This window comes from Ascaphus truei, chromosome 14 (genome assembly GCF_040206685.1).
Source record: "Ascaphus truei isolate aAscTru1 chromosome 14, aAscTru1.hap1, whole genome shotgun sequence".
NCBI classification, from domain to species: Eukaryota; Metazoa; Chordata; class Amphibia; order Anura; family Ascaphidae; genus Ascaphus; species Ascaphus truei.
The window spans coordinates 24,187,245-24,205,305 of record NC_134496.1 but is presented as its reverse complement, the minus strand read 5'-3'; the positions used below and the strand labels follow the sequence as shown (position 1 = coordinate 24,205,305).

The 18,061-nt window shown below is 41.9% G+C and overlaps 1 protein-coding gene across 3 annotated transcripts in view; it reads right to left on the bottom strand.

The window, feature by feature from the left end:
- The window catches only part of NYAP2 (neuronal tyrosine-phosphorylated phosphoinositide-3-kinase adaptor 2), a 123,953-nt gene that overhangs the window by 21,436 nt on the left and 84,456 nt on the right, over positions 1–18,061 (bottom strand). For all 3 annotated transcript variants that reach the window (XM_075570124.1, XM_075570123.1, XM_075570125.1), the window contains one exon: positions 1,289–1,501. In XM_075570124.1, coding sequence (XP_075426239.1) covers positions 1,289–1,501 — 213 coding nt within the window. The remainder of the gene's footprint in view (positions 1–1,288; positions 1,502–18,061) is intronic.

Sequence of the window (18,061 nt, the reverse complement as noted above, 5' to 3'; positions counted from 1 at the left end):
GTATGCTGGGTGATAATGGTGAAAGGCAGGGTTGCAGACCTGTCTAAGACATGTGAATGAAAAATGTCAGTCTTTGGGGCTTTTTTTTAACCAAAGTCTCCTGGCTGCAGAACTGGGATACATGTGCAAAACCAGTAATAGATTTATTTTATAAGAAGGAATTCCACTGACAGCTATTTGAGTTTTTCCTTTGATAATTCTGGTTTCAACATTTTTTACTGGTTGGCTCCAGTTTTGCAGTCAGGGAACTTTACAAAATCACCCCTTTGAGTTTGTTTTAATGTAGTGCACATAGATATGGTACAGATGCAGATCAAAATGTCACGTTTATATCATTTAAATAATATGGGGTGTCATCAAAAAATCAGGATAATTCTCATATCTTTACTTTTCATAAACTTTTTCATAACTAGTTAGTATACCAAAAAAAGCTTCATTTGTTTTAGGGAAATACAGATAGTGTGTTCCAACTGGACATACAGAACAAGCCAGCGACCATTGTTTTAATTCAGCTGTGCGCGAGAGGGACATGACTATTTCCCCTCCACTGGCTGGAGTAATAAGTACCTTGGCTAAATTGACTAGATTGGTGCATAGTGCACTGCAGGTCCATACACAATTGATGAAGACAATATGTTGAGCCAACACAAAGCCAAGGGACAACAATGTTAATAGATAACAGGAATTGAGTCATATACTCTAGACCAGGGGTGGCCAATTTCCATCCTCAAGGGTCACTAACAGGTCAGGTTTTCAGGATATCCCTGCTTCAGCACAGGTGGCTCAGTCATAATGAGTGAGCCACTGATTGAGCCACCTGTGCTGAAGCAGTGATATCCTGAACACTTGACCTTTTGGTGGCCCCTGAGGACTGGACTTGGCCCACAATTTGACTGAACTAGTGGTCGAGCCAACACATTAATTCCAGTTAAGATCTGACTCAATCTATGATAGGTAACGTTTCATTAAGGACGGTAGATTTTCATGTAACAAATTCATTTGCATTGCTGAGTGTTACAAAATGCACATGTGAAAATACTAGCATTTTGATCTTGATATTTTTCCATGTCAAAAAATATAGTTACCATGCAAATTAAGTATCATAATGCAAATGTTGCCAGTTTTGATTTTCCGCCAACGGTTGGCTCTGTCATATTTAGTTTTCACCGTTAACCAGAAGAGTTCCGTCTTCTTACACTATGACCAACTCATGTATTTGGTGCATGTTAGGGAGTTGGGGAATGGGACCCTAACATAGCAGTTTTCAAACATACTGTACTATCCCTACCTGAGCTGTTATTTCCTGCTAGCATTGTTGGACTGACAGATGATCTTCCGAGTCTACTGGAGACAAGTGTTGGGCCTGGAGTTCCATCCCATTCCTGAGATATTGTAGACTCTCTGGAGGAAGGTGATGCATGTGGACCGGCTCGCTCTCTGTTTTCCAGCTTTGGTAATGGTTCTGTACTGTGGCTTCTAACCTTTATTTCATCTGTTGGTTCTAAAAAAAAAAAAAAAAAAAAATGGATGATAGAAATAATTGCAGCAATTTTATAGCATTTCACTATATTAATAAAGACAGAAAAATGTTTTACACCATGTAAAATGTTTAGGCGCATCTTTAATAAGCAGATCTATTCTACAAGACAGCTTCTGGTGCAGGAAGACTCCTTATGGCTGATTCAAGTCAATCGGTTGTAAGATATCTTTTGCCGTGAGAAGGTGCCTTGTGCAATAGCACCACTTAGCGAATATGGCCTTTCATCCCACACAATCTCCAGAACCTCGTAATGATGCTCTTACTCCTCCTACTGACACAAACCAAGGTGCGCACTGGGGCAGAGAGACGCAGAATGTGATAAATCTCATTATAATCTGTGCACCATGTAACTCCCCCCAGCTCCTCCTACTGACTCTCCCCAAGGTGCAAGCTGGGGCAGAGACGCAGAATGCGATACATCTCATTATAATGTGTGCACCATGTAACTCCCCCCCAACTCCTTCTACTGACTCTCCCCAAGGTGCAAGCTGGGGCAGAGACGCAGAATGCGATACATCTCATTATAATGTGTGCACCATGTAACTTCTCTTACTGACTCTCCCCAAGGTGCAAGCTGGGGCAGAGACACAGAATGTGATACATCTCATTATAATCTGTGCACCATGTAACTCCCCCCCAACTCCTCCTACTGACTCTCACCAAGTTGCAAGCTGGGGCAGAGACGCAGAATGCGATACATCTCATTATAATCTATGCACCATGTAACTCCCCCCAACTCCTCCTACTGACAGACCCCAAGGACAAAGCTGGGGCAGACGGGGCCAAGTGCTTTGATGCATAGGGGAAGATTAAAAAAATACCCTGGTTTTGCCAAAATTGCCTGTCTGCCTTGATACATAGACCCCAAAATGTTTCTTGTTTGAGAGAGTAGTGAATACATGAAATAAAGATTATGGAGGGAAAACAAAGAGAATTATTTGAAAACACCTTGTCTCAGCAAATTGTCCCAACATGAGAGATTACAAAATAACAGTGGGAGGTCAAGAGAAGACTAAGATTTCACAGTGTGGAAAATAGGCATACAGTAGGAAGAATGCCATATATGCCATCAATTTATATATCCATTCGTACAACCAAGGAATTGCATGTTTATTCACATACATTGGGGGTTATTCATTAAACTGTGAAAGTGACCCGGTAGGCACTATCACACTTCATTAAATAACCACCATTGGGGTTATGTTACTACACACCCAGACTATAAGTCAATCCCCTTTCTTTTCGTAGCATACAGTAAGTGTCTGAATTCACTGTTGTGCAAAGCGCCAGATGAGGCTTCAGTCTGTAAACTGCTACAGGGATCATCTGAGGTTGCATGGCACTCTGCCAACATGCGAGCGCTCTGTTTTACATCAGCGCTTTTTCTTTCTAAAGGAAATGCCCTTACAGGAGACAGTCTCTTGTGGCATGTGGGAACAACGATACTATACTGAAGTTACGTCGGCTGTACAACTCGCGTCACCCTAAACTACATATTCTGAAGGCTAACTGGTCGAGGCAGAATACGTGGACAACCCGAAAATGGGTTTATTACAGCTATAATTCAATGGTTCAAGATATTGTAAAGTAAATCAGGAGTCAGGAAGGAATGTATTTTTCCCCTTATGAGATATCATAGGATAATGTGTCACTGAGGGGGTTTTGTTTGCCTTCCGCTGGATCAATATATTGTAATTACAAATATAGGACAAATATCTGTTGTCTAAATTGAAAATAGGTTGAACTTGATGGACGTACAGTATGTCTTTATTCAACCTCATCTACTATCTAACTATGTAACTAGGTAACTATGTAACTAGGTATCTATGTAACTATGTAACTAGGTAGCTATGTAACTATGTAACTCTCTTTTTTACTGTTACAAAAATATTTCTTGATAATCTGACAGACTCAAATGCATGAGGTTTTTAATGGACAAACCACAAATAACTTTTACCCATTCAGACGGGCAAGGAATCTCAAGTACTCCTTAAGGCAGCGGTGCGCAAACTGGGGGGTGCGACCCCGGGGGGGGTGCGAGACTGAGTGGGGGGGCGCTGGGTTTACAGAGGCCCGCGCGCTTCCCGAAGGCACTTAAATTAAGTGCAGAGGGAGCTGCAGGGCCTCTGTAAACCTAACTTACCTTGGCTCCAGCAGCTTCTCACATGCATTGCCATGGCAACGCAGCATCAAATGATGCCATGAGGTCATGTGATGTCACGTTGCTATGGCAATGTGATGTTATGACGCCGGAGCAGGGGTGAAGGGGGGCGCGGAAGTGAGGGGACCGCCGGCAGGGGGGCGCAGGGAAAAAAGTTTGCGCCCCCCTGCCTTAAGGAACAAGAGATGTCACAGTTGTTATATACTGTACTAGAGTCCTTAATTATTTTCATCGCTGCTATAAACAAAATATGAGATAAAGAAGGGTATTGCAATCAGACATTAGTCAGGGATGGTTTAATAAACTTGTAGTGTTTTGTTATTAGTAAAATCAGTCGGCACCCCCTTTGGAGGTAAGTATCTCAGGAAGCAGGGGACCCGTGGAGATGAAATGAATGGCGTTCAGCTCCAGAGACCCCCGCTTCAATCCTAGAACAAAAAGAAAGACAGAAAAACTAAATAAGATAAGAAGTAAGGCCCATAATATAGTGGGCGCGCGCCTGTGTGAACGCTCGTGCACGTGACGCACACTTTTTGTGTGTACGGTCCGTGCTGCTGTGAGCGACAGGCTTGGAAGGTACTGTGTGTGTGTGTCACTGTGTGTATGTGTGTGTCACTGTGTGTTTGTGTGTCACTGGGGAAGCTGTGTGTGTGTATGTATATGTGTGTGTATGTATATGTGTGTGTGTGTATTAAAAATTAAATGCTGTGAGAATAAATTATTTATTAATATTATGCACACATACATACACATTGCGGTAGCGGCGCGAATACTTACTTTTTGGAGTCTTCCCTGCTATCGCTCGGCTCCACGCTCACTGCCGTGCGTGCGAGCGGCCCTAGCATACAATGGCTGGCTAACTACAGCCAACTATAACTGCTGCACGCACTGCACCCACTATATTACGGGTCTCAGGTTTGCTGCTGCTTTAAATGCTCAATAGTAACTAAGCAAGAAAGAAAGTGGACAAAAATACGCCCCAATCATTAATCAATCTTAACATACACTTGTTGATTTAAAGCAGCAACACTACATACCCCTTCCCCCCTCCTATTTTTTTAATACTGTATGTAAAGCTGTGACAATGTGTAATTCTACATTCTTACCTAAGCTGGCAATCGTTTGGTGCTCCTGTTATAAATCTGTATACATTCTGATTGTGTGCCTAACATAATGGCTGCTTCAGTCAGTGTAACTCAGCAGCTACAATGTATCTTTATATTACTAGGGTAACATTGCCTAGTGTTACAGTTTGCAGCTCATACTGCTGGGAACATTGGCAACACATTATCACAAACAGGAAAGTGTTGCGAAGATCTTACACTGCTGGGGAGGAGGTGGGCTAAAACCTGCTGTAGAAAACCAAGGATGGTTTAAAACTCATAAAAATTGGCATTAAGAGGTTATTTTTTTTAAACAGCCACTATTATCTAATACCACAGAAGTGCTTTATTTAAAAAAAAAAAAAAGCTTCCAGTATAAGATTTCACATGTTTTGCTGCTTTAATGGATAAAATACAAGAGAGCAAATGTTCCACAAAACAAATAACATGTGAACAATGATATAATCAGATTACACCAATATATATACAGCAGACAGTCAACAAGATGTATAATTTAGCTGTACGTTAATTACATCAATATTCATTGTTCCAACATCATTATAAAGACGCAGCAATAAATAGTATATGTATAATATGCCATAAAAAAATATGTATAAGTAAAATGAAAACTATACAGTATGTGAAATATTCAAGAAATCGAAGAAAAAAAAGATGTAGGAATGGAATTAAAAGAGACCTGAAAAAAATCATTCTCACAATGATGGAAATTATAATACTAGCATTGTTAATAAAAAATATGAAAGAAAATTGTGTAAAAAAAGGAGGGGGGGGGTCACATAACAAAAATATAAGAATAGATATGCTAAGTTACGTGGGGCTCAATTCCAGCCCCGCTGCAGGTCCGGTTTTCACGATATCCCAGCTTCAGCACAGGTGGCTCAATCAGTTCCAGCTTCAGCACAGGTGGTTCAATCAGAAGCTCAGTCTTCAACTGAGCTTCTAATTAAGCCACCTGTGCTGAAGCTGGGATATCCTGAAAACCTGACCTGTTGTGGGAGGGAGGTGGCCTGGAGTTGAGTGTCCCTGTGCTAAGTGCGCACAAGATATAATGATGAAAAATGGAGATAAAAATATATGAACTACTGCTCAATTCAAAATGATATATTACATTCCTTAACTGGATAGAGCAAATATACAGACTAAATTCCCTAATATTTAGTTGTATAGTAGTTTTTTCTATATACTGTACAGCTGTACTACATTTCTGCCACCTAGAAATATCCAGCTGACAGGTATGTGTCTTCATTCACTACCACAAAAACTAACACATCTCATATGTTCAAATACAGTTATATTAAATGTCAACATCACAGTCATTTCAGAGTAAAATGAACCTTACATTGTAGTGCTTTTCCCAGTAAATTTCTATATTACCTCATCAAAACTAAGGGATACACACACATACACACACACATATATACATACAGCTCAACCCCCCTATAACGCTGTGGTTGGGGTCCAACGAATCACATCGCGTTATAAGCGGATCGCATTAGAAATAATGTACAATTGTATGCATTGTACAATAAAGTATTTAAGATACCAATAATCGTGTTGTAAAGTATACACACATACGAAAATTGGAAGCCACGCCTGCATCGCGTTATAAGTGGATTCGCGTTATAACGGGGCTGAGCTGTATATCCCTAAATGGCTGATCACACCACAATCGGCTGAAAACACCCAACAAGCCGTGATTGGTCCCTTTAGGGTTTATAGAATAATCATTTCCCAGGTGCTGAGTATTCTACATGAACTGTATATTCTTCATCAATGGACTAACAATTAAAGATGGGCACATTTTGGGGGCGAATTTGGATCTGCAGCGGATCGGCCGGTTCCTTTGGTCCTTTTTTGGTCAAAAAGGGCGATTCGTGTTTTGCAGATTATTTTTTTATTATTAGCAATAGACTCTGAATTCTGCAACCCGGGGACAGATTTGTAGAAGCCAATCCGCGGATTTAGCTATCCGTAAGCGGATTCTTAAGAAAACTGAATGTGCGGATTGGATTCTACAAATCCGTCCACCGGTTGTATCCAATGGCATTTTTTTATGAATCCGTGTAGATTAAAAACGACCAAAATCAGTTTTTGGATTTTACAACGTGAAACAGATTTTTGGGGGGAGAGGGGGGAAATGGATTTGGGCGGATTCGCCCATCTCTACTAACACTCGAGTCCATTAAATATAGAGAACGGTGTATTTTTTATCTTATAGTTGCAAAGCACTTTGTCTAGTAGTAAATTTGATATTCCGCTCAGTAATTACAAACGTTAATGTACACAATACAAATTAGCTAGTCCCATGTGCACATTTCATTGACACAGTATACAAGATTTATATTGATGGTACAGTATGTATTCAATATTTCTGAATAAAAAGTAGGTTACATTTCAGCCTAAATGAGAAGGTTACAATAATTCATTATGTTGTGTTTTTATTACAGTAACCTCTGTTTATCATACCATATTTTGGCTGCAATTTATAGTGAATACACCATTGAATATCATTAGTAAAATCTAATTAGTGCATGCCTGAGCACACAGAGTAATATGAAGGACACATATAGTCTCTTCTGAACAGTTTCATATTGAAACCACTAAACAGAGGCACTCCAAATTGTGTTTCTGTCAAGGTGAATATACTGCCATTAATATGAGATGGATGGATTTTTTCTTAATGCAAATGAGAATAAACTAGTTGAAGGACTTAGTTGTATTGGACAACTGGTTACCCACTTTGTAACGGGAGACCATTACTCTTTCACGGGATCAAGCACCAGACAGGACACAGAGATCAAATAAACAGGTGATTATTTCGGCCGGAGCCAACAGATGCAGCACAAAGTCACCCAACAGAACTAACTTCCTCCAAACAGGGAATACAGGGGGAATCCTAGCAGTCCTGGGTGCCCGTTGCCATCGAAATGGCTTACATAGCGCAGCTTCCACTCTTGTGGGTGATCGGGAACTCCAGGCAGCGCTAGCTGCAAGATGCAAGGAGGAAAGTTTAAATCACCTGCTTCCGAAAGGCACACAGCCGTGGGTGTCTCTGGCACAACCTCAAAGTACATCATTTAGTCCATCTCCACGCCAGTGGAACGGAGATCGTCCGCCCCTTTTCTAGATTCCTGTTTCCATTGGAAATCATGGCGAAAGGGTGGTGACCAATCACAGAGTGGATGCTGTGTGTGGGACTAATCACAGCACACATGCAATGCGGGCCAATCGCAGAGCGAGTTACAAAGGCCAATCAGGGCTGTGGGAAATTAAAACCAACTAACCACTAATGCCTGAGTCAGTTGGGTCTTAAACCCTCAGGGTCCAGTTTTAGCTGGATACCTCCTGTTGAGATTGATGACTCAGCCTGACCTAAAAAATTGCCCTGCCCTCAGAGTCACAGTTCCCCAGGACTGAGTACACACCCCTCCCCCGCCAGTCCAAGCAATAGCCATTTCTCCAGACATGTTGTCTGAATAAAGGTTTTCTCAGCCCTGTACTGTATGTCCAGTGACCTTGGCTATGCCTTAAAACACATTTGTATGCTTGCAGTTACATTAGACACAGAAAATAAAGGTTTACACATACTTTCACATAATATATTTGGCCACAATAGGATGCATATAACGGGCATCCCTGTATATTCATCCAGGCAACAGGGCAATGGCTGAGCTTCACATTTATTATAAGAGCCTCATTACCCATATATATCGTCACACACCTGTTATCTAAAAATCCAGGCATAGGAGTCCCTATTAAAATGAACTTTGTCACTGAGAGCCGAATATTTTGTTCAGGTATCATATTTTGCCTTGTCTGGACTTAAAGCTGCAGTTCAAGCTGCCGTTTAAAAAAAAATATTATTATTTTTCCTATTCAATATGTGCATCAATACAATCCGCACACTGACAAGTGATTAGCTAAGATGCCGATCGATCCGTTCTCCTGTAATCGGTCACCAAATTGGGGGTTCTTTATATCACTGTTAGGGCTGCACAAGAGTACCCAGGATGCAAAGTTCTGTGTGGAAGATCATGTGACCAGGCAGGCACTAGATATAATTGGTGCACTGTTACTGTAGAGAGAGAGAAGTCGAAGGGGATGTGACTTTGTAAATGGTTTCTATAGAAGCAAAAATGCTTGTTACGTTAGAATACATTTATTTTAAATGCTACAAGCATTTTCTCATAGTACAGAACTGATTTATTAAAAACACATGTAGGATATTGCTTGGACTGCCGCTTTAAAGTAATGGAATGATGCAATGATTTCAGTACAGGTTTGTAGAGTTCACAATGTGGCAATGTGATCTTTATCCTTATTTTACCTCTCGGTGCTCCTCTGACCCCACTATAATCCTTAAATGAGCCTTCTAAATTTACACAAGAGCTTTTATGTCCAATTATCTACAATGCATAGCAACAAAAGTATTGAGAATGGCTAGTTAGTGCACTGGGAAGCTTTATTAAACATGTCCAGTGAAACACTAAATAACAACATCTTTACTGTGCTGGAAGAGAACCCTTTTGGAAAATTAATGGTCCTGTCCATTTTGTTAAAGCACTCAGCTTTAAAGAGGCTAATTTACCATACTATTAATTATATTTTAGTGAATGCCTAAAAGAAACATATTTTGTATATAAACATAAATAGACATTATGTTTCTCTCCTGTGGATATGAACTTTTCCCTTCTAATTAAAAAAAATATATTGAATTTTCAGTGAAAAGAAAAACAAGTTTTAGCAGCTTTATGTAAGAAAAAGGGCACGTTTTTTTAAAGTAAAAAATATGGATTGAAGTAAAGTTGTTGGATAATAATGATGATCCTACTGTTCACCGAAGCATTACCATTGAGTTTCTGCCCATTGTGTTGAAGATGCTGTTGATGTATTATACCTGCGGGAGGCTTGTCAATGTCATGTGTGCTATGCTCTCCAAAATATAATTAAAACATGCACCTTTAGGATCTTTCCTAAAAACACCTTTTTTACCGAAGCGTATGGGTAGCTCCGCTTGCTGATACTATACACCTCATGCACTGACCCCTTGCAGATGCACTTAACAGAACACCCTCCTACTGTATCTGTAAGTTCTCCTCACTTACCACTTACCTCCTTATATTGTCCCCCCAAGCCCATTACTTCCTTATATCCCCCCAAACCCCCATTACCCCCTCATACCCCCTCCAGGACCTCCTTATATGTCCTCCTCCCTCCCCACGGTCCATTACCTCTTTATATCCTCCCCAGGCCCATTTCCTCCTTATACCCACCCCCCCACCATTACCACATCATGGTATATCCCCCCCCCAGGTCCATTACCTCTTTATATATGTGCCCTAAAAGTGCTGATTTCACTCTATCCATATTCCATTTGGCTTGAATTAACAATGGCCCTAATAGAATAGCTCTCTCAAATTAAATAAAATAAGCTTTATTGGCATGACGAAAGAGCATTTCAGTATTGCCAAAGCCCGGAATAATAGGGTGTAGGGTACAATAATTACCCAGTCATGAATAACAAGGGGTAGGGTATAATGGATACACACTACATAAATAACAGGGGGTAGGGTATAATGGTTACACACTACATGAATAACAGGGGGTAGGTTATAATGATTACACAGTACATGAATAACAGGGGGTAGGGTTTAATGGTTACACACTACATGAATAACAGGGGGTAGGGTATAATGGTTACACAGTACATAAATAACAGGGGGTAGGGTATAATGGTTACACAGTACATGAATAACAGGGGGTAGGGTATAATGGTTACACAGTACATAATAACAGGGGGTAGGGTATAATGGGAAAGTGTCCAGTCCGTTCTCTTGCTCTTTAAGGATGTGGAATATTAATTCCTCTCTGTTCTTTTGCTGCTCCTGTTGTTCAAGGTGTCTTCCCCCACCTCCAAGATGGATCCCAACGGAGAACTCCGACGGTGACGCCAAGTATTCAAGAAAAAAAGAAAACACAAGAGCGCACCAAGATAAGAGAAATGAAGTGTATTACAAATAATAAAAGATAGTAACCACTTACATGGAATAAAACTTTAATAATCCCCGATCTCGATGATAACTTCTCTGGTAGGGCATCACATAAGGTATGCAGGGGCAGTATCAATCCTCAGAAATCAGTCCCGCGCGCTGGGGCCATCTCTGTGACGCTGTCAGACCTCCACGAGTGTCAGCGTGGCTAGATGCGTAGTGCGCATGCGCAGGAAATGAAGTTCGAACTGTGTTGCTGGCTCATATTTATGTCATAGCCAGTACACACACAAGTGTTTTTATTCTGATCACGACTACAATTTCGGAAACGGACAGGCATCCTAAGGACAGCTATAGGGGACTTCATTTCCTGCGCATGCGCGCTACGCATCTAGCCACGCTGACACTCGTCGAGGTCTGACAGCGTCACAGAGACAGCCCCAGCGCGCGGGACTGATTTCTAAGGATTGATACTGCCCCTGCATACCTTATGTGATGCCCTACTAGAGAAGTTATCATCGAGATTGGGGATTATTAAAGTTTTATTCCATGTAAGTGGTTATTATCTTTTATTATTTGTAATACACTTTATTTCTCTTATCTTGGTGCGCTCTTGTGTTTTTCTTGGGTAGGGTATAATGGTTACACAGTACATGAATAACAGGGGGTAGGGTATAATGGTTACACAGTACATGAATAACAGGGGGTAGGGTATAATAATTACACAGTACATGAATAACAGGGGGTAGGGTATAATGATTACACGGTACATGGGTAACAGTTACACACAGGGATGTGGGGGTTAGTGGGCGTTTCTCAGCCTGTGGCAGGTGCTGATATAGTCTGCAGCCAGTTCTGCTTTGGTTTCATCTTCTCCCAGGAGGATCGCTATTTTTTGGTCTCTTCTATAATATTAAAAGTTCTGGTTAAGAGCAGTAATTTTCTCCAGGTGGGTGCTCCTCACTTCAGAGTATTGTGTGCAGTGCAGCAGGAAGTGTGTTTCATCTTCTACCTCTCCTAGCTCACATCACTGGCACAGTCTCCTCTCCTGGGGCTTCCAGTTCTGTCTGTGTCTGTCTGTTTCTATTTCCAAGCTGTTTGCACTCATTCTGTACTGACCCAGGGTCTGTCTCTGTTTTGGGCCTTTTACCTTCAGTAGGTAGGGTGCCAGAGTGTATTCTCTCTGTAGGCTGTGGTAGGTCTCCAGCTTCATTGAACTCTCTCTCTCTCTCTCTCTCTCTCTCTCTCTCTCTCTCTCTCTCTCTCTCTCTCTCTCTCTCTCTCCCCTCCATATCACTCTCTCCGTATCTCTCTCTGTCTCTCCATATCTCTCTCTGTCTCTCCATATCTCTCTCTCTCCCTCCATATCTCTCTCTCCATATCTCTCTCTGTCTCTCCATATCTCACTCTCTCTCCATTTCTCTCTGTCCATCTCTCTCTCTCTCTCTCTCTCTCTCTCTCTCTCTCTCTCTCTCTCTCTCTCTCTCTCTCTCTCTCTCTCTCTCTCTCTCTCTCTCTTTCTCTCTCTCTGTGTGTGTGTCTCTCCATATATCTCTCTATCTCTGTGTGTCTCCCCATATCTTTCTATCTGTCTCACATATCCCTCCCCCTCCCCCCTCCCCCCTCCCCCCTCCACCTCCCCCCTCTCTTTCTCTCTCTCTCTCTCTCCTCTCTCTCTCTCTCTCTCTCTCTCTCTCTCTCCTCTCTCTCTCTCTCTCTCTCTCTCTCTCTCTCTCTCTCTCGCTCTCTCTCTCTCTCCCTCTCTCTCTCTCTCCCCCTCTCTCCCCCTCTCTCCCTCTCTCTCTCTCTCTCTCCCCCCTCTCTCTCTCTATCTCTCCATATCCCTCTCTCTCTCCATCTCTCTCTCTCTGTCTCTCTCTCCATCTCTCTCTCTCTCTCTGTCTCTCTCTGTCTGGTTAAACAGAGTGATATTTTAGTATTCAGCTAATATATTTAAAAAAAAGAAAAATGAACTACAAAGGCGTTTACAATACTTACTAATAAAAGTTCAATACTTTCTCTTCAAGATCTCATTACCCCTAACCCTTTCACATATATCTTTCACTTCATGGTCTTTGCTTTATCATCAAAAAACTAATAACACCAAAAATGAACAACTGATTGGATCAGACAGTAATATCCTGAAGTACAATGATAATCTCAGATTACTGTTAGTGGGTAATATTAATCAATAACTGAAGAACAAATATGTACACTGAGCCTATTTGTCAAACGTTTTCGTTTTAACCCTGAATTTTAACTATAAGCATGATGCTAAAAATGAATCCAGATAAGAATTGGGATAATATTGCATGCAGATTCACAGAGAGAATACACTGATAACACTGTAGATCAGTATTATTAGCTGGCAAAGTTACCATCTGAATATATTGGTTCACTGTCAAAATCAACATTTAATAAATATGTCACTAAAATAATTTATAATAAAACCACCGAAAGTGACATTCAAAGAAGTTTATAAAATGGATCCCACTTGAAATGCAGGGAATATTTAGACACAGGATCATATAACAAATTCTATAATTAGAATGTTCCGGCTAGTACTGTACGTTTGTTATACCTGTACATTTATGAAAAAGATAAATACGATTTCACATGTTTTGCTGCTTTGATTGGCAAATTGTTACAACCAGAAATGGAGTATTTTCACATAGAAGGTGAACAAAATGACAAACGAGTTTAAACTATTTCTGCAACGGGTTTTCAGCACTGGATTTATGAGAAACAAAGGTGGAGATGTACTAAGGTTATCTTTATAAGATAATCCTTATCAGAGTTTAGTAAATCCTGGCCAAAGACAGCTACATTTTCCAATGGGCAGTTTTCACTGATGAACATGGTCTGTTGCTTCTCCAGTAGTTACATGTATGTAACTATGTAACTATGTATTTGACTGAGTCACTGATTGAGCCACCTGTGCTGAAGCTGGGATATCCTTAAAAGCTGACCGGTTGGGGGGGGGGGTGTCTTGAGGACTGGAGATGAGCACTCCTGGTTTAGGGTACACCATCCCACATATAAACAAAATCCCTCTGATAAACAAGGTACAATGCTCGGGACTGGATTCTAAGTTGGTCGAAATCAATGTAAAAGACTGGTTGACATACAGACGAGACCACGAGTATTCTAAAGCTTGCCTTAAACTAGCCCGGTTACATTCTGGGTATGTGCTGGGTGTAACCTGGCTAGTTTAAGGCAAGTTTAAGGCATTTCTGCATTGACTAATGACCCATAGGATTAACCCAGCAGGGGTCCCTGGCAGTCCCATTCAGTTTGAATGGGACTGCCAGGGACCCCCGCTGCTAATCTAATGGGCCATTAATCAATGCAGAAATGCTGGGTCTAGATTAAGGCAAGTTTAAGGCATGTATCCAGCGTGTACCTGGGTCTTTTTGGCGATTGCCACTGGTTTGTGTTAGAATAACCATGGGCACTACAGTATACTGTAGGAGAGTTGTGGTAAAGCAGCATATTCAGGGGAGGGGAAGAAATTAAAATGGCGTGTGGAGTACCTCGGGGACTTGTGCTCTTCATTATCTTTATTAGTGACATTACAAATGGTCTCGAAGGCAAAGTGTGCTTTTTTTGCAAAGGACTACAAATGTCTCTACTTGCATTTGCTGTTTATGCCTAGTAAAACATGACAGACAATTTTGACGCATTTACGACGCACAAAAATGGTGCATGCTCGTAGTTGAATATTACATATCATGTACATGTGCGCCACCGACGGCATCCGAACTTCACCTCTTACTCCACCGCCTAGCGTTATTCTGTTCTTTGTGAAAAAGACGTCGGCGCACACACACCACATCAAAATGTGTTCTGTGCATTGGCGCACAGAGACGCACTAACTTGCTGTTGTTCTGTGTGTCTATTTTGCAACAAAATAACTTATGGCATTGCATTATACATAGCCCTTTTCACAGGGCCGGCTGGGATATTTGTGGGTTTCGGTGCAAGGACATGTGCAGGACCTCTTACCTTGTCCAGCGTGGCATCTCTTTATCAGTGTCCCGTCATTATGGCGCGATGTGACGTCGCAGTGTCACATTGTCATGGCAACGCAGCACTACGAGGTGTCCTGTTGCCATGGCAACTTAACACCAGTTGACAAGACTCTGCAGGAGGAGATGCCGCCGGAGAAGTTAAGAGGCAGTTACAGAGGCCTCGCGCTCTCCCCCGGCAATCAGCTGGTTTGTTCTGGGGAACAGCGTGAGGCCTCTGTAACAGAGGGGCTCAGTGCACAGTCACCACCTGAACCGCCATCACGCCGGCCATGCCTCTTCATTACCCACAACTTGAACTGAACATTTAATTTACTTGTATACTTTCAAATGGACTCAATGTGCACACTTTAACAGTACATTATTTAGCCTAACTACTGTGGAATTACCCTTAGTAACGATAGATCCATAGGAACCACTAAATGTTCAATTATACATCTTTGTCCTCTCTTGCATTGAAGGCACTAATACTCATGTGCAACAAATAAAACTGCTTACATTTAACAAATACCTATCATCTATATATCTATATCTCATGATGAATAATGAGTCCCTTGTGCATCATTTCAATGTTCTGTCCTTATTTTATATTCATTAGAATAACTTGCTTTTACAGAATGTGCATGGATCACCTGCTGGGACTTGTTTGAGTCGTCTACAGATATATCTAGTAATTGTTTGGCTGTCCAGTAATCACTGAGGCAGATCATGCTGAATGCCTTATTTTAAACTGATGTAATACACTTGTGTGCACATGCATCTTCCATCTTTTCATTGATAATCCATTATATAGCATTAGCTACAACTCAAGTAGCAGAAAATAATAATAATATTTTTTCTTGTACAGCACTGACAGGCCCGAGCCCCTGCCCTATAGAGCTAACAATCTATTTTTGGTGCGAGAGGCACAGGGAGATAAAGGGACTTGCCAAATGTCACAAGAAGCTGATATTGGGAATTGAACTGGGACTCCCCTTCTTCACACTCAGCATCTATTGTTTTTAGAGTTAGGCTGCGGCCCTGCTGCCTGCGCTGCTGTGACGGTTCAGGGGATTCCTTCCCCTTCATGTGCCCCTGATGTCACACGCTCACCTATCCTCTCTGTCCCTTCCTCTGCCAGCCTCCCTTCTTTAACCCACACTTGTCCCTCTCCGGCAGCCTCTGACGCCGTTAAGTTACCACGGCGCATGCCCCGCAAGACTCGCACACAACTGCGCGGTCCCCGAGCCCCTGCTGCGGCGCTTCCCACTCTCAGGCCCCCTCGGTATCTTCTCCCATGTCCTTACCTCCGGCGGCCGTTCCTTCCGTTCCTCCATTCCCCTCTGCAGGTGCCCCAGCGGCCCCTTAACTTATTTTAAGTAAATGACTATTGCATTTTGTGGTAATTTATCAATGGCGTTCATCTACATAATGAAACAACAATGCCTTCTTCTCGATCAATAAACTGTAAATACAGATATAGTATAATTATCTGTCTTCTAAATTTAGCACAGGTTGAACTTGAAGGACGTATGTCTTTTTTCAAGGTCACCATCATTTTTGGGCTACCAATGAATATCCTTTGCATACTGTATGCATAGGAAGTGGGTCCACATGTCTATAAAAATGCATTGGTTTGCAAAAAAATAAACCCAGCAAATAAAAATATCACTTGTGAGCACATTCAGCAACCCTCTCTTTCCCCGGTATCTCTTAGCACAGGGGTGCTCAACTCCAGTCCTCAAGCCCCTCCGCCCCCCTCCAATAGGTCAGGTTTTCAGGATATCCCTGCTTCAGCACAGGTGGCTCAATCTCAGCCTTCAACTGAGTCTTAGTTTGAGCACCTGTGCTGATGCTGGGATAGCCTAAAAACCTAGAGGTGGTGGGGTGGGTCTAGAGGACTGGAGTTGAGCACCCCTGCCCTAAACAAACAAGGACTTGCTTTGTTTTCAATTAAACTTTTATCCCTGATTGATATTAAAACCAAGCAGCTTCATCATACCAACTTAAGGGCCCCAACTGTGCACCAACTAAGCATTGAGCCCATTGGTGACTGTGTTGTGAATTTGAGTAAGAAGGGAATAATTACAGATGTAGCCAAAGTTATTGAACCCGCTCATGATGCAATATATCATAATGCAAGCAATGAGGAAAGCAAGCAAACTGTTAGGTTTTATAGGTACATGTATTAGCAGTTGAGATGGGAGAATCTGCCCAAATCCGTTTCCCGTATTTTCCCCCCAAAATCTGTTTTGCGGTTTTAATCCAAGCGGATTCATCAAAAGCTGCCATTGGATACAACCCGTGGACGGATTTGTAGAATCTAAACCGCGAATTCAGCAATCCGTTGGCGGATTCTTAAGAACGGATGGCTGAATCCACGGATTAGATTCTACAAATCTGTCCACGGGTTGCGCAATCCATGGAGTGTATTGGTAATAATAACAAACAAATTGGGAATCACCCTTTTTGAGATTGATCCGCTGAAATCCACGGACCAAAGGAACCGTCCAATCCACTGCGGATTCAAATCCACCCCAAAATATTGCCCATTCCTAATTAGCAGCAGAGAGAGAAGTAGGGATGCTGATATATTTCAAGTGCGATGTGGAAGCTATCGGCAAAGAAATCCCCTCTGTCCCTTCCACACCCCCTTTTCCTAAGCCTCCTCCCTCTACTTTTATCTTCTTCTCTCCAGTTACAGTGGAGGAAGTAGCTCTCTCAACCATCACCACATGCAGCCCGGACCCCATTCTCTCTCATCTCCTATAACCTCTCACTTCTACCATGGTCCCCATCCTCACTAACATCTTTATCTAATCTCTGTGTTCTGGAATCTCTTTTTAAACAAGTTTTCTTAAGAAAACTACCCTACTGCCCCTTCTAACTATGGCCGTGTCTCCTCTTGCCTTCCAGCAATATCTGGGACACATTGCTTCTATACATATACTTCGCTTTTTGAATTGCCATAACCTATTTGACCCTCTCTAATCAGGCGTCTGCACAGCATGCTCTACAGAAAATGCACTCGTCACCATAGCTAATGACGTCCAATTTGCCGAATCTCAAGGAAACTACTCCATTCTGATTCTTTTAACCTCTCCTCGGCTTTCCATACTGTTTCCCACCCTCTTCCCCTACAAATTCTTCACTCTCTTGGCATCCGTGGAATGGCCCTCTCCTAGTTTTCCTCCTACTTCTCCCACCATTCATTAGTCATCTCTATGCTGATGATACAC